Genomic DNA, 21,815 nt, shown 5'->3' with positions numbered 1-21,815 from the left:
TCTTCACTGTCGCCTGAGATGCGATTCTCAAGATAGAATAATAACTCATTAATTATCAACTAGGGTCACTCACTGGCCCAGCTAATAAATTAATCTCCAAAAATATATGAGCTATAAATCAAGGTGTAATGGAGAAGTGTTCCTTGTGACCTAGAAATGGCATCCAAGAAACCATTCGTTACCGATCAGGCAGATGAAATCACTGAGAAAGCCGCATTCACCTGGCGGACTAACATGAGTGTTCAATGTAGAAGTCAGACCGGAGAGGAGAAAAATCGACTGATAAGCTTTGGTGGAGGTGATAGTCAAGCGAGTCTGGGTCCCACACCTCGCGATCGTTTGCTAGATGATGCTATGGCCTATTATGGACTTCCCATCCGCCGTCCCATAGCGGCTTTTCTCCGGTCTCCTGCCGATCTTGGAGGTTGGGGCTAGAAACATCATAGAGTCAAAATTGGTTTCTGGCCCTCAATCCAACCTCCTGATGTAGCCTGGTACAATGAGGTTCGTGCCCGAGATTTGGCCCGCTGGCGCGCAGTAGCCATTGCGGATGCTATTGACTTGTGTCTTCAAATTCTCGGCGGCCTTAATCGCGCTCCTCTCGCCGCGGCCTTTTGCTTCTGGAACACCGCCAGCAACACTTTTGATTTCGGCTTTGGGCAGATGAGTATTTCCTTATTGGATATTCTTGCTATCACGAGCCTACCTATCCACGCGGCATCGTATGTTCAAGGCCAATTTGAACACGAGAAACTCCCGCTGCAGATGACTCAGACTGGTCGCAGCATTCATAGCAGATCTTACCCGTCTTGGCGAAATTACTACCGCGGACATCATGACGAAACCGGGGGAATTGCCTTCCTCGAGTGGTGGCTCTGTAAGTTTATTTTCTGTACTTCTGCTGGTAAACCAACTGGCACTTGGTCCTCTTTGGCCACTGCTCTTTATAATGGCACAGTCGTTGGCCTTGGTCAACCGGTTCTGGGTTCGCTTTATCGAGCCCTTTATCAAGTCGCTATGCATCCATTCGAAGTCCAATCCTCAGGCCCTTTATGGATTCTGGATTTCTGGCTCCAGACTTATTTCCCCCATTTTTGCCGACCAGACGTGCCAGCAGTGCCTCCAAATGACGTTTTGTTGGGCTGGTGGCTCTGCCGCGAGGGAAGGTATGAATCTCCGGAATTTTCCGAGTGTTTCTCGTTTTTGTATCTTCTGGATGAGATGTCGGATGTGAAGTTGGTGGTAAATAGAAGATTCCCCGCGATATTGGCAAATGGGTTTCTTCCTCGCCTGGGTCATCGCGAAGAGGCTATGATGATATTTCACCGCACTATTTCTTACTCCGACATTCAATTGGCCACGAATGAACTAAATTACGAACTTTATGCACCCAATCACTTTGCTCGTCAATTTGGGTTGGCCCAGTTGGTACCCTGGCCTCTGGTTGATTCTGCCAATTACTACACCTCTTGGCGGAGATTAGCTCCGCCTGAGTCTGCCCCCTTTCAGAGTCAGTTTACTTTGATAGTGATTCCCCCTTGGGTCAGAGCGCTATACCCCCTCAACGATGTCGATGATGACTATGCTGATTGGTGGAAAGAAGTGTCAGTGAACTGTTAGGACATGAATAACCGTGACCTTTTCACCATCCTTTTCCGCGACTTGGAACATCCCTTTGCCGTGGACAGCGAAATCCTTGAACAATATTATGCTGGTGAGGCTCCGCCTCCTGTTCCTGCTCCTCTGCAACATCAACCTGTTCCGCCCCCACAGCCTCAACCTGTTCCACCCCCGCAGCCGCAAAGTCCCTTGCGGCAAGCACAACCGGGAATACAGATTCGTGAACATGGGGCATCAGTAAGTTTCCAACTTCCCTCACCATTTCTTTTCCTTGGCTTGAGTATCAATCCTTATTGCTAAGTGCATTTGTTTTATTTTTAGCGTACCACCCGGAGCAGGGCAGCCTCTACTCAGGCCGGGAAACAGAAGGCAGTAGCCGAGGAGCCTCTTGAGGGGGAATCCTCTGATGATGACGATGTGAGCCTTGCTGAGGTAAACTGCCCCAGACTAATTCTGACTTTGCACATTTGGCTTTCCAGACCCCTTCTATTTTCTGAGTTGTGATTCCTCTTTTGTGCAGGTAATTGCTGCTCATACTCGCAAACGCGGTCGAGCCCAAATTGCTGAAGAGGACTTTGAGGATGACGAGCCTCTATCAATGCGGCTGGTAAGCTCTGGCCTTGTTTTATTTTATTTAAATTTTAGAATCTGGGCAGGATCTTCATTATGTATCTTTTGACAGGTCCGTCAGAGGACCACTGATCCCTCTCGCCTGAGCGAGGCTGGATCCTCAGCCGTTGCAGAAAAGCCAACTCTCTCGCTAGTTCAAGCATCAACTAACCCCGTGGCGCCTCTTCCGTCTCCCACATCTACAGAGTATCTGCAAGGTCCTACCATTCTAATAATGATCTCTGATGACGACTCCTCGGAGCATGAAAGCGTGGAAAGCCACTCTGAGGATTCTGCCGCTTATGAGGAACTGATGACGACAGAGATTCTCGCGGCACTAGAGGTCCAAGAGGTGAGGCCTCTTCCTCTTGGTGACCACGTACCAGATATTGACCCGACAACTCGAGAGGTAAGCCACTGTTGGCCAATGCTTTCCATTTCCCTTTTTGATCCAACCCCGCTCTCTGACTTTCTAAATCTGACCAGGATTCTGTTTGTACCGAGGAGGTGGCTACAAACGCTGAGGGTCCTATCGGCGGGACAGTCGCCCCAGAGATGGAAAATGATACTGACGGTGGTGGTGACCCCCAAGTCTCGCGAATAAATGAGACAACCGTCGAAGCCGAGGGCCATGTGCTTGAATCTGCTCCACTTGCCCATGGTGAGCCGCGAGTTAAGTTTCCAGATTCTCCTGCGGCTGAAGGGACAAACCAACCTGTTGAAGATGAAGAAATTGAGGAAGCTGTCCACCTTTTTGGATTGGTGGTTCGTGATCCTGTGGCGCCTCCGCCGCCTCCTCCTCCTACCAGATTCGAGAGATTGATGAGGGTGTTGAAGGTAACTCCTCTTTCTGCTGTGGATGAGGCTAAGATGGTGCTTCACGAACATTTGGGTCCTCGGGTATTGGAGACTGACATCCTCCCGCGAGTCTTGGAAGCCCTAAGGTATCTTTGCCAGGAGAAGGTATTGACCCTGCAGTAATTTAGTGCCATTGACGATCAGCTGAATGAACTTGGTGGGGCCCGCCAACATCAACCGGCTGCGAACGCCCAGGCTCACAACACTCGAGAGGCTTTGAATAGCCTCTCTCGAGAAATGGACATCTCTCGCGGTATTTTAAATGAGCGAACCATCCGCCTGCGGGAACTACAAATCCAAAGGTCCGACTTCAAACTTCGGATTGAGGACCTTCATACTGGTTTAGCTTTTGTTGAAAATGAGATTGCTACAGAAGAAGCCCAACTCGATGAACCTTTGGCTGCTTCTGAAGAAATGGGCCGCAACCTGGCCCGTCTCAGAGAACGGGCCACTCAGGCCGAAGCTAGTGTTATTGCGGCGAACCTCCGCGTGGAGGAACTTTGCTTGAAATTGAGCTTTGCGGGCCAATCTCTGTAGGCCCCCTCGAAAACCGTTCGGTCTCCTTACATACTATTAATTCTTTAATAATAGCTAACTCCTCAAAAACCGCTCCTCACATGCTGCTAGTCCCTTTTTTTTCCCGAGATTTAAGGCATTAATCACTCGTTGAAAAACAACGGTCGTGAAAAAATAATCTCGTGAATAGAATAGTTACCTCCTCGAAAACCGTTCAGTCTCCTCACATGTTATTAGTCCCTTTTTTCCCGAGATTTGGAATCACTAACCTCGATTTACTGACATCGGTTTTGAAATTGAGCTTCATCCAAGGGTGGGGATTTTCCTGAAGTCCCTATAAATAGTTGTATTTCGGGAAGGGAATACTCACAACAACTTTTCTGAAATATTCAAGAAATGGTCTTTCAGTCCTTGCTTCTTTTTCTCCTTCTTCACAAATCTTCCCCTCATGAAATGACCTCTAGCCTCTAAATTTTAGGCTTTATGGCGTAATCTTAAGCCTGGGTTAGGCCTTATGGCGTAATCTTAGGCAACCCCTTGTTTCGTCCTTCTGGAATTCTGCAACAACAATGCCAGGTTTCAGATTGGTTTAGAAACGAGAAGGGGCTCCGAGTGTGGGATCCACGATCATGCGAGATCATCTTTGTCATAATCCTACACGCGGAGTGAATCGGGGAAGGGAGGAAAGCCACTTTGAGGCCAAAGACCTTTCCTCGAACCCCTTCCTTCTGGAATCGGACAAGACCGAGTCCTCCAGATGAGAAGTGCTTTGGTGGTCGCCCTCTACTCGTGCTCTCTCTTCCGAACATTGACAGAATCTTGGAGGGAGAGCATCGATTCGTGGAAGTGATGGGTATGAGCTGTTTTATGGCCGTTCCCATACTTCACGCTAAGAGAATGGTGGCTGCCAAGGGCGAAGAGGGCGCAGAGATTCAAGCCGATATTAAGTTCTTTCACTCTCTGCCTCTCCAGGAGATAATGGCGCGGCTCAACCCGACGTTGGATTCCATAGCTGCTTCCAATTGAGGGGGCTTGGAGGCTCCATTTTCTTTCACTGGAGTCTCCCCTTCTCATGGATAATGGCGGATGCCAAACCTATGTTGTATTCCTCTGCCGCTTCCATGTAAAGGGGGCGCGGGGGCTCCGTTACTCCTCTTTTTCCTTCCCTGAAGTCTGCCCCTCCTTGGGATAATGGCGCGGCTCAACCCGACGTTGGATTCCATAGCTGCTTCCACTTGAGAAAAGATTCAGAAGATATTCGAATGTTCCTGTTTTGTATTCTAGCCACTTTTGGCTTTGTAATGAATGTACTGCTTTTGGCCGCAAAGCCACTTTATGAATACAATAATATTTTCTTATCCTGATATTCAAATATCCGTGAGAAGCTGAGTCAACGTGTCTCGCAAGGCCCAAAATATAGGCCCCCATAGTTGTATATTGAAAATAATATGAACTTTTAAAATATGTTCTGTGTCCAAAAGAGCCTCGCGGCGAGGGTTTTGAGAAAATATGTATCTTTTGGATCCACTTGCTGGCTCCCAACTCAAAACTCTTAGCACCAATAATTCCTTCTTTTCCGAGATTTAAGGCACTAATCACTCGTTGAAAAACAACGGTTGTGAAAAATAATCTCGTGAAAAGAACAGTTACCTCCTCGAAAACCGTTCGGTTTCCCCACGCGCCAATAATCCATTCTTTTCCGAGATTTAAGGCAACTTTAATCACGCTTTACTGACACTTAGTTTGACTCTTCTCTTTGACCGTCCATCCAAGGGTGGATATTTGCATGCCTATATCTTCCTCCACATTATAAACCCAAATTTCCAATCCCAAAAATCATTTCATCAACTCGAATATTTCTAACAGCAATCTTTCTTAATTACTCATCATCATCACTCTTCAATTCTCGCATTCTCTCAATCCATCACCAATGGAACCACAAACCCAGCAACCAACCGAGGATGGAGGAAGCAACAAAGCAGCCGGGAGTAGTGCTAACATGCTTTATAAGCGGAGCAGGTGAACTCTCACTACAGATCAGATAAGAATCCTCAAGGAGCTTTTCTACAATAAGGGAGTTAGGTCTCCAACTGTAGAGCAGGTTCAGAGGATCTATCTCCAGCTGAAATGGTACGGCAAGATCGAGTTCAAGAACGTCTATTATTTGTTCGTGAACCAAAGGGCTCGGGAGAAGCAGAAGAAGAGGTCCACTTCGGATGCTCATGTGCCCATGCAAAGATCAGGGCTTGTTGGTGATGACAATGTTACCAATTGGAAACATGAGGATCAATATATTAACTTTGGATCTTCTGCACCTGCTTTTGCTTCTTCCGCTGGTGTGATGATTGCTTTTAACGGGCAGATGGGGAACTATGGCGGTTATGGATCTATGAACATGGAGAAGAGTGCTAGGGATTGTTCAATCTCAGCTGGAGGGGGAACTAGTTCTACTTTCTTTGACATGAATGTAGAACAAACTTTCATGGAACAAAGAGGAGAAGATCACCAGGAGATTGAAACCCTTTCACTGTTTCCCGTGCATGGTGAGGACATCTTTGGCAACATGAAGACTACTTCCGATGGAGGTGGCGGTCACAGTGGTGGCTCTCACACTTCCCTTGAGCTCAGCCTTTCCTGCGAGGGCAAAGCTGGAAAAAGTTTCCGGAGCCGCTGACTCGGCTTAGTAGCTTCGCGAGTGTAGGAACACTTAGAATTGCCCCCTAAGAGTTGTATTTATGACTTTTTATTTATTTATTTATTTTTATTTTAGCCATAATTTTGGAGATATAAACTCATCATAGACAGTTGAAAGGGCATCCTAAGACTCAAAACAAAACAAAAACAAGAACAACACATAAAGTGACGCAACATACAAGAAAAAACGTTTTGGACTTAGGGATATTTCTCTTCTCCTTTCGGTAACTCCTTTGGAACATGACCAGGTGAAGAGAGGAACGATTTTGGCGGAGCTCAGCTCACTTGATTGACAGGGGACGAGACCCTTTGTCAGCACTTCTCGTATCCAAACTAGTCCTTAGACATCACATCCCATTGGATGCGCCTACGATGAAGAAGATATTTACCCAAAATTCATTTTGACTCTAATAATAAACAAACAACCAACGAAATAAAGAACAAAGATAAACAAAAACCGAAATATGAATAGAAAAGTATAAAACCTAAAACAAAGTTAACGAAATTATTATTATTATTTTTTTTTTTTTTAACTTTAGGCTAAATGGGCTTAGTATTGTATAGTGTTGCCCCCCTAGTGTTGCTAGGCAAAGCGAAGAAACCATTATGGGCCTCAAAAACAGGCCTTCATGAATGGGCTTCGCGAGTGTAGGAACACTAGAATTTCCCACGAAGGCTTATGCGAAGAGACTGGCTAATAAATTAATCCCTTAGTGTTTTGACTCCTCAGTAATTTTTGGATCGCACTAATTTTTTTTTTTATAAGTAGCTGAATTCAATAAGACAATGTGAATCAAGGTTTAGACATGCGGCCCAAATATAGTCGCCTAGACACAAATTTTCTTTCAAATCCTTTGGGCAACCTTACTGAAAGGGCCAGGTGGGGGAGGGCGAACAAGAGAGGCAGAATCCATTTTGGCATGAGCTACTCCCACATAGTGGTTTAGGCCCATTTGCACGCACTTCTGGATTCAAGAACCTGTCATGAACGTTGTCCCCTTTCTAGACACCATTTCACATAGGCTATACTTACTAAGATGAGAAAGGTCATAAGTGTGAAGACAATTCAACAAGTGTTAATAAAAGTCACCCTTAACCTTAAGAGACCTGAACTAGACACCAATAAGGAGTTTAGGCCAATATTAACAAAAGAGACTTCACCTATTCCGTTATGATTCACAACCCCTTACTGTTAATGTCTAAAAGTTCAGCGGTAGCTAAACCTTTGTTAACGCTGATCTGATGGGCGAATCGATACTTGTGATGTTCTCAAAGTTTCCGCTACCTGTCAAGTAAAATACAGAGGGCGTCAGAGGGAGACCACGCTGGGCGGTCTTCAACTCTCCGATGCCTAAGTTAGTCAATGTATTTATGTTGACAAAGTAACAGTAGGTAAGTATTAAATGCGTAATTAATGAGGAGAGAGGAGATAACCTTTTATAGGTGAGGAAGAGGTTGATCTTCTCTTTGTTTTCGATGTGGGACTAATGTGCTTCAGTCCCCAGCTCTGGGAGCTACTGATGCTATCCTGGCACGGCGCGTCGGCGGTGATCTGGGGGTGATCCGAGGCTCAGGCTGTTGCCCGCCTGGCTGTGTATCTGCATGTTATTCCTTTGGCGGGAATTAGTACCTCTGACGGTACAATGAGCGTAGCCCATTATAGCTAATTATGCTTGTAAATGTACATGTATGTACACTTACCAAATATATTCAACTTTTTTTTTTTTTTTTTTAACTATGAAAATAAAGGTAAAAAACTGAAAACTGAAAGGAAATTAACAACAAAGCAAGGAGCTAGCAGCGACACGTTTGGCTAACCTCTAGAAGGTCACGGGGGGGGGGGGGGGGGTGGCCATCTATGCTTTTCTCCAAGCTCCGATGTGTCAAATGTTATAGCATGAAAACCCCTCTTGTGAGAGCTTGTAGGAAAGGAACAAAGATACTTCGTATTCAAAACTTGGGAAAAATTTGGCTCGTAGGAGGAGTAATCTTGCCCCCCAAGTATCTTTGTTGGTTGGCGAAACGTGATCTTCAATTGCACTTTTGGAGATGAAGATGTTCCAAGATCGGCTTTGTCGCCAACTACCATGTCATAAACTACCATGTCATAGAACATGGTGTCTTCAGGATTAGCCACAGATTGGCCATTATAGACGACCACTTGCTGGTCTGAATTCTCCACATCAAGAGCTTCACTTGCTGGATAATTGTAAACAAGAGTTAACTTGTATTGATGATACTCAAATTTACAGTTGCGAAGGGCAACTTGGCCACTAGAATAATTGTTCTGGCCATTCATGCAACGTGGGTTGTAGATGTGCCCGCCACATATATCAAAGCCACCGCTTGGCCTTGAAGAATATATGAAGAACTTCAAGTTGAATTGATTAATAAAGCCACAGATTGGCTTCTATAGACCACAACTTAATTGATAATTAAGTTGGCTATGGCTTAATTGATTAACTCCACCATGACGTCCACCATGGCTAAGGCTAAATTGATGATAGTAAGGTGGGCCCTGCCCTTGACCCTTTGCATGATCATGATGACGTGTAGCAGAGTCACAATTAAAATGATCATGAACTTGCTTCTTTTGATCAAAGGGATGATCATGGGCCATATCTTGCCCCCCATGCATCTGATCAGTAGCCACGTATTTGGCTTGATCAGTGGAGAAATCAGCTATCTGTTCCGAGACAATTTCATTGTCAGAAAAACATTCTTGTGGACCGTCTTCTCCATGCACAACCTCTGTGTAAGGCTGTGACTCACCAGTGAAACCCTTAGGTTGATTGCCACCTACATACAAGTTAGTCTCAAAAATGACCTCTTCGCGAGTAGGTTCTTGACGTTCCAATTCGCCTTGTGTTTGTTGTGCCCCCAACTCGAGCCTCTTGACTGAAATCGTGAACTCATCGAGCCGTCAACGGTCCTCCGTGAGGGCTTTTCTCAGATTCTCATGGTATGCGGTAGAATTCTTTTGAAGGATATCAAGCCACTCTTCTATGCTCGCATTCTCTGGAATGGGAATGGGCACATAGCCTTCTATCGTCGCCTCGTCATCTGCAGCAGCAGCGTCACCATCAATTTTATGCGGCTTGTAACTGGAGGCTTTGCGCTTTGAGAAGTTTAGGAATTTGCACTTCTTCTTCTTAAGAAAAACAGGCATGACTTCAGAAATTTCTTTTGGTAAAGATTTTCCTCTGGCATCTCAATGATGGTGAACACAAAAAGACTCTGGTGTAGTCCCACTGGGCGTGCCAAAATGTTTGGCTCCAATTTTGCTGCAGTTGGTCAACAATCTCTTTTCTGCGCGGGAGTGCCAGCACCGTTCGGGTGCAGTCGTTGGGGGTGTCCCTTGACCTGACTTCTTTTGAGCGACTGTAGACGAGGAGAGCACCAACCTCGTCGCAGGATTTTTTGTGCCTCGTGCTGGAGGACTTTGTCTTGTGTCACTAAGTCGATACTCAACGTTGTAGGTTAAACAGAGCGAAATCACTGTGAAGTAGAGAGAACTTACTAAAGCGTGACTTTATCTTGGTTGGTTTGCGAGGGTGTTACCCTTGCTTGGCTGGTTCCGTAACCGTTGTGGTCGCGGTACTATAGTCGGCTCCCGAAGAGACTAGGACCGAAGCACGTTGACAAAGAGTTTGGTGGCACTAACAGTCGGCTCTTGAGAAGACTAGGACTGGAGTGTGATCACCAGTAAGAGAAAGAGATGAGTTGCTCTTAGAGAGGGGTTGCTCTAGAGAGGCTTGGATAATCTTAGAGATTGTTGTTGTGAATTGTGTGTTTCAGTGTTTCATTGTAACCTCTATTTATAGGCTACCATGCCAAAGTAGTTGGCCTTAAACAAATGATAGTGGAGCATTAATTGGAGATAAGAAATTATGAATTTTGGAGATAAGGAAGCATAATTGGAGATAAGGAATGATGAATTTCGGAGATAAGGAGATAAGGAAGCATAATTGGAGATAAGGAATGATGAATTTTGGAGATAAGGAAACACTTTCGGCTCCTTTATTCCTTCAATTATATCTCCATCAAGAATTCGGATTTTGACTGTGACTTCTTCATAACAAATGTTCCACTATGAGTTTAGATCATCCTAGTAAAATTTCAGAGCTTTTGATATAGTGGTTGGGCCGGAAACGCTGCTGGACCTCTTACAGGTCCAGTTTTCCAGTTTTGCTTATGCAAAAGATTGGACTAATTTTTTGAAGATTTTCCACTCAAAACTAGCTCTGGCACTCTTCATAAGAAATGATCTTTGGGATGTCTAGATTTAATCTGGACAGTTTTAGCTCATTTGGATTTCATTTGGTTAGTCTGCCACCCCTCCTTCCTTGTTTAGCTTGGTTTCTCCTAGCCGAAGTAGGAAAATGTGTTAAAGTTGACTTTCCATGCTTCCATAGTAGGCTTTATTTAGCCTCTAAATAATATATTTCGAACTTGTCGACAATATATAGCTTGAGCCACTGACATTGGCTCAATTTCTCCAAGACGTGTCTTGTCAGGCCAAAATGCTCATTTTGGGTCCAAACATCTTGTATTGCCATCGAAATTACCAAGTGTCCAATGTGGGCCTTGGATTGTATTGACCAAGTCTCCGATATGAGACTTGTGTCCCAATTTCCAATGTGGAAATTGGATTTATTAATTTCACGTGCAGACCTAGAGTTAGGTTGCACGTGAGGGGACGTGTTGGAAATGAAATATCTCACATTGGAAAAGTGACAAATAAAATATAACTTATGAGTGAGTGGATCTCACCCAATTGTACTGAGGCCTTTTGTGATTGAAACCCAACACCTAATGGGTGGTTAAGTTGGAACAGTATCGGTATAATGGTAGGTCACGGGCCACGCTTGTCGCTGTTTAACACTTATGACCCAAATTTTAAGATATTGAGATGCAACGTGCTTTTGACGACATTTATACTTTATTCTAATTAGTTTAAAGCTTATGAATTAACCACTCCGATCAAGATCAATTTTGAAATGTTGGATGAATCTCTCTGAGACTTGCTTGTTTGTGTTCGATTTCGATGATTTTTTTTTATCTTTTGTGAGTTTTGGATCTTAACTTAGCCTAAATTGATATGGTGTACGTGATTCTAAGGCATGATTTGAATTTGCTGGTTGAATTCTTTGAAAATTCATAGTGATTTGTGTTAAACTGTTAGTTTTCGAGGTTTCTCATGTAATTATAATGTGATAAGCTTCAGTTTGAAGTCAATTATTCTAATAACTTCTCTAGTTGAATTCGTTGTTTCTGGTTAAGCCTCACGTTGAATTTGTTGCTTATAAACTGACTAGTTGAGGTTTTGAGTATGAAATTTTTAATTATACCGTCATGATTTTTCAAAGACTCAACTTACTGCTTGATTCGATGAGTAGTAAATTTTCAATTGCTTCCAGTATCTTAAAATGTAAAGTACACATTTATATTTATATTGGTTTCAGTACTGCAAATCATCCACCTTTAAACTGCATAAGTCATAGTATTATCATTGTCATTCGCAGCCAGGCAACCATGTTAATCAAATGCGTGCAGTTAACTGAACATATAAAAAGGTTTAGCACAAAGATAGTATGATGAAGTCCCCACCAATTTTTACTTTCATTTTGCCATTTTGGTTCATTCCAAAATAACATGGTAAATATATGATCCCACCACGCATGAACCTCACTTCATTAGATGGTGTCATTGGGGAAGAAATTCAAACTCTTTTATCTAAATGAATATAGAAAACTTAGGTATATATATAACTAAGTAGAACTTAATTTTAGTGATCAAGCTTCCACTCCTCATCGTACTTAGTTCGATTGCCTCATCTCCCATGTTCATCTTAAAATGAGGCAAATTAAGTAGCATATATAATATCAATTGGTCTCCGAGTAAGGAATTCACGTGTGATTAAAAGTAACTAACATTGTAATCAAACTTGGGATAGATAATGGTAAATGAATGAGGCCTCTCTGGGTAATACCCCATAGAAATCGATTAAGCTAGAGAGAGAGAGAGACACATATGCAGAAATACGCATGTGGATCAATACACATATGCTTAATGCTTCTAGAAAACCTAGCTGCCAAAGCAAGAATTGAATATATTCTACTACTGTTTACATGAAAAGTTCCAAGTTAGGATTGAATTTGATGGAGAAGCTAGGAAAGAAAAAAGGTGATGAATGAAGAAGATTACGATATCCAACAAAAACGCTTACCCAAGCGCTATCCCAGTCGTGTGAGTTGGTGACCATTTTTTAACCACTCAATCTTACTCTTGTTCTTAGTCCTAGTCTTAGTCTATATGTAAACTTTTCTCACCCATTATTAAATAACAAAAAAGTACACAAAGAGGCGATGGACGTTAATTTGAAATTAAGATGATCTGAAACTGTCAAGTCTTCAATATTCCATGAACATGCCAGAAAAAGAACTACAATCATATAAATCATGTTGTATGTATATGGGATAAGCTTGGTCTCCCGAACTTTCATTTTCATTCATTTGTTCTTTCTCTTTATGTTAGTTGTGTTGTTTTTGTTGTCATTCACATTGCTCTCCCGGGGTTTGGCTTTTGTGCTACCCTATTAGATTGTACATTATCTTTATTTCAATAGGTGGGAGAGCACTTTGCTCTTCCAGCTGACTCCTGTTTTAACCAAAAAATAAAATAATAATAATAATAATACGCACCTTACTTTTACACGTACACACGTATTAACTATAATGACGACTATACTTATGAAAACGTGAGATGCGCGCTCACAACAATTTTGTAAAAATTGTGTTAGAAGCTATATACTAACCTGCTAGCTTACGACAAATCTTTTCAAATGTTCTTATATCTATTTTTCGGTGGGTTATCATTAACTATTTTAGATAGATTACCAAACCAAATTCATTTTGCAACCTATATATATATGTAAACAGTTGCAAGAAGATGCTAAAATCACAATCACATGAGAAGGAGAGATAATGAGAGGCGTAGACAAGTGTCAATATACTAGTGAATATATAAATAGACATATATATATATATATATAGACACACACACACAAATGTTTTAGGGTTTAGTATATATACGAGTGGAAAGCGATACTAGTAAATAGCCAAGAACGTTCCCATTGGGGCAGTAGAGTATAGTAGCCAAGCTAGGGTTGGGTGGTTAGAAATGGGTGAAGGTGGTTGGACTTTGAATCATCTCATATCACATAGAATACAACTAAATTAACAAAGTTGCATATGAAATCCAAAATCTGGTGTAACAGAGACAACCCTTAACCCTCGTGAGTCGTGCCCAAACAATTGCCACTCATCTGTAAAATCTGAGGCTTAAATTATTATACAAATTGTGACAAAGAAATTTTCGTATCCACTTTGATATATTGAGCCCCTTAGTCAATGTGCGCTAACCCTCTTACTTGTTCAATAATCAATACGTATATAGTAATGGTAGTGGCGTTTTGGTAATTTGACTGGACTTTGCATGAGAAGAAAAAATTGTCCTCTTCACCAATACCATCTTTGTCAAAGTGTTAGCTGTAATTATCAGAATATAAAACGACTACAGGCGAATGACAATGGCTGCTTCTTCTTGAAGATTTGATGAGATATGCAGCCCCATTAATACCTCATCATCTTCATCATTATCTTACTTCGTCGACGCTCCAAGCTTCCGAAGAATCGAATAGCTAGAGAGTGCAGCAGTTAAGGGTATCCATCCAATACTAGCTATTCGGTTCAGTAGGTTTCTGATTCTCAAGTAATTGATAAGAATGCAGGAGAATCTTCCTCCTGGGTTCAGATTCCATCCTACAGATGAAGAACTGATTACGTACTATCTCGGGCGCAAGGTTTCTGATGTTAGCTTCACATCACAAGCCGTAGCTGTTGTCGATCTCAATAAGTGTGAACCTTGGGACCTCCCAGGTACCTAGATTAATTATCATATGCATCAAAGATCTGCCGTTAATGATCGATTACCTTTCTTCATCTTCCATTACTATTTCTTTGGTACAAGTTACAACTGTATTATCTCTTATCTCCATCGATCTAACCGAGAGCAAGCTGGATGGTTGACTTAATTACCTTTTGATGAAAAGTCTATGATTTCTTTTTTCTATCGGTAGTTCTGTTTATGATTTTGGTTATATTATTTTTGTCTTCTTAAACCCTAATCTCCATTCCTGAATCCTGATGGCCAGCTAGCTTAGTCAATTGCATATAATGATTAACCAAGGAAATCTTTTATGAAATGAAAATGTTCACCAAAGGGAAATTGGCATGTTGGAAATTTCAGCATTAATGTTTCTTGATTCCTAAAGTATTTTATCTTCCTAATTAATTAATTAGTTCTGGTTAATTAGTTACCAACCACCTAAATTATGGAAACTCTTAGATTATCTAGTCGTATAAGTTGAATAACAATTTAATTACTTCTGGTGTAGGCAAGGCTTCGATGGGAGAGAAAGAATGGTATTTCTTCAACTTAAGAGACCGAAAATACCCTACTGGACTTCGGACCAACCGAGCCACAGAAGCAGGGTATTGGAAGACAACGGGCAAAGACAAAGAAATACTTCGTCAAGGGGTACTCGTTGGAATGAAGAAAACCCTAGTTTTCTACAGGGGTAGAGCTCCAAGGGGTGAGAAAACCAACTGGGTCATGCACGAATACAGACTAGAAAACAAGCACCATCCCTTCAAATCCTCAACCTCAAAGGTACGTACGAACTCAATTAGGTCATGTTTGGTTGGCAGATTAATAGAGGCTTGCTGTCTCTGTAGAAAGCTTAGTTTATACATTACGTGCACTACACGGATGGAATCTAGCCATGGAACTATTTGGTAATTGTTTCTTTAGCTAGGGCTAACTTTAGCTAGTTTTCACATGTATGCAGGAAGAATGGGTGGTTTGTAGGGTGTTTCAGAAGAGCATAGCCTTGAAAAAACCACAGCAAATTACATCTTCCTCACCGCAATCTGTCGATTCTCTTGGCGAGACAAACTCAATGGTAAATGAATTTGGAGATGTGGAGTTGCCAAATTTTATGAACAACATTGCAAATTCATCTAGTACTGGGTTCATCAGCAACAACATGTCAATTCCAGAAGGCAACAATTACAACGTTGTTGATAATAAGAGAATCAATAATGATGTTAACATGATCAGCACTACTTTAAACATGAATAATTGGCTCGGGGCGAGAGAGGCGGCGGCTAGTGGTGCCATTCTTCCTGCAGCAGCACTCGGATCATGGCCATCTAGCTTGCTAAGTCCATCGAATCTTTCGTCAGTGAACTCCTTGCTACTTAGGGCATTACAACTTAGGAGTAGCAGTGCTAGTACTAATAGTACCATCTATCAGCAACCGATTAGAGATGCTACAGCAGCTGGTCTAGAAGATCATTACTCCTCTTTCATGGCGGCGCAACAGCAACAGCAGCCTGGATTAATGTCTCACTTTGGCACTGATCATAACATGAATTCGTCAAATTTGCAAGCCTCTTCATCATCTAAGGATCAGATCATGGATTCCGTGCCGCAGTCACAACAGCATCCGGAGCAACCATTCAACTTGGACTCCATATGGTGAAGTTGCAGGATCATCAAGGATTCATAAGCTAGCTAACATCTTAAACGACAATTTTCGACCGTATGTTAATCCGGATACGTACTTACATGAAAGAAAAGGAGCTATGACTCGGTAGTACAGCGACTTCATTATCTCTCGTTCACCTTACCCCGCAAATATAAAAATGGTCGTGTATATATATAACCGATCATATATCAGAATTACTACGTAACAATGTTCATGTTGGTGTTGTTAAATAGCTAGATATGCGCAATTAAGTGTAACTGCGCGTATGCCACTACGTACTTTAATTATGTCTTTTTATGCTCAATATATGTATGTATGCTGGGGAAAACCCAAGTGTCCCTTGTTATATATATGTGGTATGCTCTTCTGATCGAATTCTGAAACTTCCATAATATCTCAGAAAATATAATCATAGAATATGGAATATGTCACAATTAAACTGTGAATGCAATGGTGTTTGGCAATTCAATGGCTAAAAGCTTTTGCTTTACCTATTATAAACTTCCACTCAGCTGAACCAAAATTCCAGTTAGTTAACCAATATTGAATTGACTGACTTTCTGGAACCATACCCAAGTGTCGGTTAACCAATGTAGATCTTTGGCATCGATTATCGGATCTTTAGTGCTCGAAGATATGATGCATCATAGGGAGAAGAAAGCAGGAAACAGAGAGAAGACAGAAAGACAAAAGAAAACTATGAAAGGAAAAGGAAGACAAGGGAAGCCAATTAACCGATAGTAACAAGTGGTGTCCAGATGTGTATAGGCTATCGAACCGGATCAAAATCGAAGGTGTGTCAAACCTTATTAACACTCATTATTATTTGAAATTTTCTATGTCATAATCTGATAATTGGTACTATATTATTTTTAGGAGCCGCTGCAAGTAATGGAATACAAACTTTTTAACCACGAAGCAAAAGAGATAACCGGCAAAACCCTACTTAGGGTTTCGAGTCTAGTAGCGGCGCCACCATCCCGGTTGGTTTTCCGCCGTGCCTAGCGACGTTCACCGTCGGGATCTCGTTTGGAGGACCGCGTCTTCCTGGGCAGGAAATAGCTTTCGTATTTGAAATTGATTTCGGATCCTGGCAGATCGATCCCTTCCTGGGTCGAGTCATCTGCAGGTTCGCTGTGCAAGGGAATCGGAGGTCGGATTGGGTGTTCTCATCATCGCCGGCACCGTTTTAGTTCCTTGGGGCAGCTGCTTGGTCTGCAGAGAGGGGGAACCTTCGAGTCAACAGGCAAGGCGTGCACCTCTGGTGACCAAGGAAGCATCAAGGTCGACGCGTCACTCTCTAGCAGGATTGATGGGGTGGTGGAAAGGCCGGCCGCCGGAAGGACGGATGGCGGTAGCGGAAGACTGGCAACTGGAGGCGAGGGTTGCTGGTGTGTCTGCTCGGGTATGGACTTGGGCTTTTGGGTCTGGGCCTAAACTTGGGCTGATGGGCTCTTCTCCATCTGCTCAGATTTGGGCTTGGTTTTTTGAGCCTGGGTTCGAGCTCAAGCTTGGGCTGGTTGAGTTTGTTGCAATTGCTTCGATTAAGAAGAGCATGACCAACTGTTGCCGAGGTTGTTGGCTCCCGAAGAGGTCGAGGAGGGTGTTGGCTCCAACCCTAAGGGGAAGGAGCTAGCGTTTTTCTAGGTCTCTACTATTAGACATCTGGTTACAAGCCTTCTAAAGTTGGAGTAATCTCTATGAGTTTTTTCTAAGATGTTTCTAGTTGTATTTGTACCACAATTGCATGCTGGCAGATTAGACTAGATGAATGATTTTTCCTTAGAATAGCGAGGTTGTTCTTGCTTGCTTAGACTTGCTATCCAGCGAGCGTCCCTTTAGACTTTAATGAGTTTAGTATTGGCTTAGATAGGTTCTCCGGATTCACTGGATTCTTATGTAAGTGCATGTTAGACTCTGACCTGTTTTATGGCTTTGATATCTAATAACATCAAATCCTTAAAAAAAAAAAAAAAAAAAAAAAAGTAATGGAATACAAAACTATCTGTTTGAACCCAAAATGAGCATTTTGGCTTGACAAGGCGTGTCTTGGAGAAATTGAGCCAATGTCAGTGGCTCAAGCTATATATTGTCAACAAGTTCTAAATATATTATTTAGAGGCTAAATAAAGCCTACCTGCAGAATTATGGAAGATTATGCAAGCTGCAAGAAAAGGCACGCCCATGCAAATATTCATACTCCATTCAATGAAGGAATATGACATGCACGTGGGGAAGCATTCAACTACATTTCATGGTGGCCAATAGGGAAAACCACCATGATTCCATTAGTGTTTAAGTGTTTAAACCACCATGATTCCATTAGTACTGTTTAAGTGTTTAAACCACCATGATTCCATTAGTGCTTAAGTGCTTAACCCATCATGATTTGTTTAAGGCCAACCACTATGGCTTGGTAGCCTATATATAGAGGCTACAAAGAAGTAACAAGACACACACAATTCATCAACCAATCTCTACGACTACTCAAGTCTTCCCAGAGCAACCCCTCTCCTTCTCTTATCGGTGACCACACTCCAGTCCCAGAATCCTCAGGAGCCGACTGTCAGTGTCACCAAACCCTCTGTCAACGTGCTTCGGTCCTAGTCTCCTCGGGAGCCGACTGTAGTACCGCGACCACAACGCTTACGGAAGCAGCCAAGCAAGGGTAACGCCCTCGCAAACCAGCCAAGCTAAAGTCACGCTTTAGCAAGTTCTCCCCACTTCCCAGTGATTTTAGCTCTGCTCGATCTACGACGTCGAGTATCGATTGTGTGATTTTGAAGAAGCTTAGCAAAAGTCCTCACCACGAGGCACAAAGAATCCCGCAATGAGGTTGGTGCTCTCCTCGTCCACAATCGCTCAAAAGAAGTCAGGTCAAGGGACACCCCGACGACCGCACCCGAACGGTGCTGGCACGCCCGCGCAGAAAAGAAACTGTTGACCAGCTGCAACAAAACTGGAGCCAAACACTATCGACTCAATTTTCTTTATTATTTTTCCTGTTTTCCGACTTTTGAGTTCCATCAATTCTAAAATCTCTTAAAAATCACGTTTGATAGTGAAAATTTTAAGTGCAAAAATAAGAGCATGCGATTTTGACCAAAAACTACTCGGTTGCGTTAGCATCCCCGGGATTTGATCCGGTGCCGATACTCTACTTGGTGCCAAAATGACCTCCCAACTTCATTCCTTTCATGGGCTCAAAAAGACTTCAGCCCACTTGAGAAAAAAAGAAACACAAGAATCGTCTTTAAACTACTACCCGGGCCCAATAAAGCCATAAAACAACAACCGAACTCCACAAGCGCGCTCTCTCTCTCCGTCTCTCTCTACCACTCTCGGTGAAACAATGGCGGGAAAGCAAATCTCCGGCGACGGCCTACCGGCGAATATAGCCGGAATGTCGAAGAACCAGCTCTACGAAATCATGTCTCAAATGAAGGTATATAACCACTGTCTCTCTAATTTTCTTCTCGTGCTTAATTTTCCTTTCCCAAAATTTCTTTCGCTTCAAAAATCCCAATTGAAGTAATGTCCCTGTTCTAACGGTGTCGTTTCCTGAATTATAGAGTCTGATAGAACAGAACCAGCAGCAAGCGAGGCAGATCCTCATCCAGAATCCGCTTCTCACCAAAGCGCTTTTCCAGGTTTCTGAATTTCTAGGGTTTTACTTTTCCCCCCTTTCTGCTTAAATATGCCATTTATTTTGTTTGAGATAATTTTGTGCATACAAGGTTTGACAATTTTTTTTTTCTTTTTTTTTTTTTTATGATTTTTTCCTTTCCTGAGATAATTTTGTGTGATTAGGGTTTTGGCGTGAATGGTTTTGTTCAGGAGTTGCTAATTTTAGTAGAAAAGTTTTGAATTGTTGTGTGGGCATTGAGAGTTGAATTGCATTACTGATTAATGGTCACAAATAGGTTTCATAAGTGAGGTAGTTTTTGTTCGAAGGTAAAGTCTTTAACTGCTGATATTAAGTGTGTTCTTTCACCAGGCACAAATTATGCTTGGAATGGTCCGGCCACCTCAATCGGTATGCTCTTCTGTAGTTGTAAAAGTTGTCTATAAGGGGTTGCGTTTTGTTATATGTCTAAATTGAGGTTGTTTGTAGATTCCCACCATTCAGCCAGTGACGTCGCAGCATTCGCAGCAGTCGGTGCAACCAACTCAGCAGTCTAATGCTCTGGCAGCTCCCTCATTGCCAGGCCTTGGTGTTCAGGACCAACCAGGTCCATCCCAGATCCAAGCTTCTGCAAGAAAGCAATACCAAAACCAATCTACAGTGCCTAGCTCGTCGGCTGCTCCTCCCGCGTTTAATCTTCAGTCTCAGCCTATGCCTTCATATCCCCTGCAGACCCAGCAGCAGCCTAAGGGACATCTGAATCCCCAAATGACCCCGGCATCTCTTCCACAATCCTCTCAACTTCCAAATCCTCCAACACACCCTCATCATTCTTCACAGCCACCTCAACTTCATCAACCCCAAATGGCTTCTTACAACCAGTTGCAACAGCCATTACAGACAAGTGGAGGTCATCATATGCCCCTGCAACCACCATTGCCACCACAACCAAGACCTTCAATGCCTAACTACCACCATCAGTATCCCCCACAAATGGGGCCCAATTCGGGTTTCCAACATCCTTCACAATCCATGTTTCATGTAAGCTGAGATTTGTAGTTTCACTGGTTTCTATAAAATGTGTCAATATAAGAAGAATTGACTTAACTGTCTTCAATGATTTTTTCAGTCAGGTACGAAACCCCCTACTAGTGTTGGGCCTTCATTTCCCCTGGGACAGCCACCACTTCCAAGTCACCCACCACCTCAATCCATGTATCAGGTATGTGTTTCTATATCAGAAAGAAAGTTTGTTTTATCTGAATGGATGTGAACATTGTATATCAGTTAGTATTCTTATAGGGTTGCTTAGGCTTAATGGCATCCTAGATGAATGTCTTATCATATCAAATTCTTGATGTTATTAAAATCGTGCTCGAAGTAGCTTGTATGCCATTAAAGTACTCAACCAAAGTTCGGTTCCCCTAATGAACTACCTGTTGGGTTTTCATTGAGGAGTGCTCTAATCTGCAATGAACTTTGTATATTGTTTTTGGATGGATATGAGTGAATCATACCTGATGCTTTTTTTCTTTCAGGGAGGAGGTATGCATTTGGGTTCGGAGTACAGCAATCAAGTTGGAACTTCTATGCAAGCAGATAGAGGATCTTGGATGTCTGGGCCGCCAGAGAGTTCGTCAGTGCCACAGCTTTCAGGACCACCATCATTAGTTCCTGGTCAAATGCCTGGCAGCCAACCTGGTCGTGGCACAGCGGTAAAATAGCTGCAACTGTTCATATCAGCCGGAGCTTTTATCTATGTCTTGAGTTTTCCCATCACCAATTGATTTTTTTGCTCGTTGTGCAGTTAACCCCTGAGGAGGAGAAGGCGTTGCTTCAACAAGTGATGATTCTTACCCCAGAACAAATTAATCTCCTGCCTCCAGAACAGAAAAAACAAGTGCTACAGCTACAGCAGATAATGCGCCAATAAACTGCTGAAATTTTGATTTTTCAGTAGGGAAGCGGGCGGGGCAGCCTTGAGCTTCAATTTTTGCTTTCCGGCCAGAGATTTTAGTGTGTTATCCTTGGTGATTGAAACCCTAAAGTATCTATCCATTGTTGCAGAAAGAAAATGTTATCTGTTGATCATATAGGTTTGTTACTAATCAATTGGACCTTTGTATGTAGAAGTTTATGCAAGAGCCATCCGAGACAATTTTAAACGGTTTCAAATTGTAGTTTTTGGAAATATGATGGCAATTACTTGCCTTGTTGGGAAATATATGACTTGCATTTCCAGTATATTTAAGATCTCTGGTTCTTAAGCAGATTTCTGAA

General features: G+C 42.6%; 2 protein-coding genes across 2 annotated transcripts; both read left to right on the top strand.

The window, feature by feature from the left end:
* The first annotated feature begins 13,901 nt into the window (after positions 1-13,901).
* LOC133745684 (protein CUP-SHAPED COTYLEDON 1) lies at positions 13,902-16,276 on the top strand. The gene is made up of 3 exons (XM_062173795.1): positions 13,902-14,237; positions 14,756-15,030; positions 15,209-16,276. The coding sequence occupies exons 1-3, from the start codon at positions 14,084-14,086 to the stop codon at positions 15,902-15,904; spliced, it is 1,125 nt and encodes a 374-aa protein (XP_062029779.1). The 5' UTR covers positions 13,902-14,083; the 3' UTR covers positions 15,905-16,276.
* A 2,925-nt stretch (positions 16,277-19,201) lies between these two features.
* On the top strand, positions 19,202-21,807 carry LOC133742362 (cleavage stimulating factor 64). The gene is made up of 7 exons (XM_062170025.1): positions 19,202-19,355; positions 19,483-19,560; positions 19,908-19,946; positions 20,025-20,576; positions 20,665-20,757; positions 21,074-21,250; positions 21,343-21,807. The coding sequence occupies exons 1-7, from the start codon at positions 19,263-19,265 to the stop codon at positions 21,466-21,468; spliced, it is 1,158 nt and encodes a 385-aa protein (XP_062026009.1). The 5' UTR covers positions 19,202-19,262; the 3' UTR covers positions 21,469-21,807.
* The last annotated feature ends 8 nt before the right edge of the window (positions 21,808-21,815 follow it).

Source organism: Rosa rugosa, chromosome 4 (assembly GCF_958449725.1).
Source record: "Rosa rugosa chromosome 4, drRosRugo1.1, whole genome shotgun sequence".
In the NCBI taxonomy this organism is placed as follows: domain Eukaryota; kingdom Viridiplantae; phylum Streptophyta; class Magnoliopsida; order Rosales; family Rosaceae; genus Rosa; species Rosa rugosa.
Note: the sequence above shows the minus strand (reverse complement) of the source record. Positions and strands in the feature narration are given on the sequence as shown.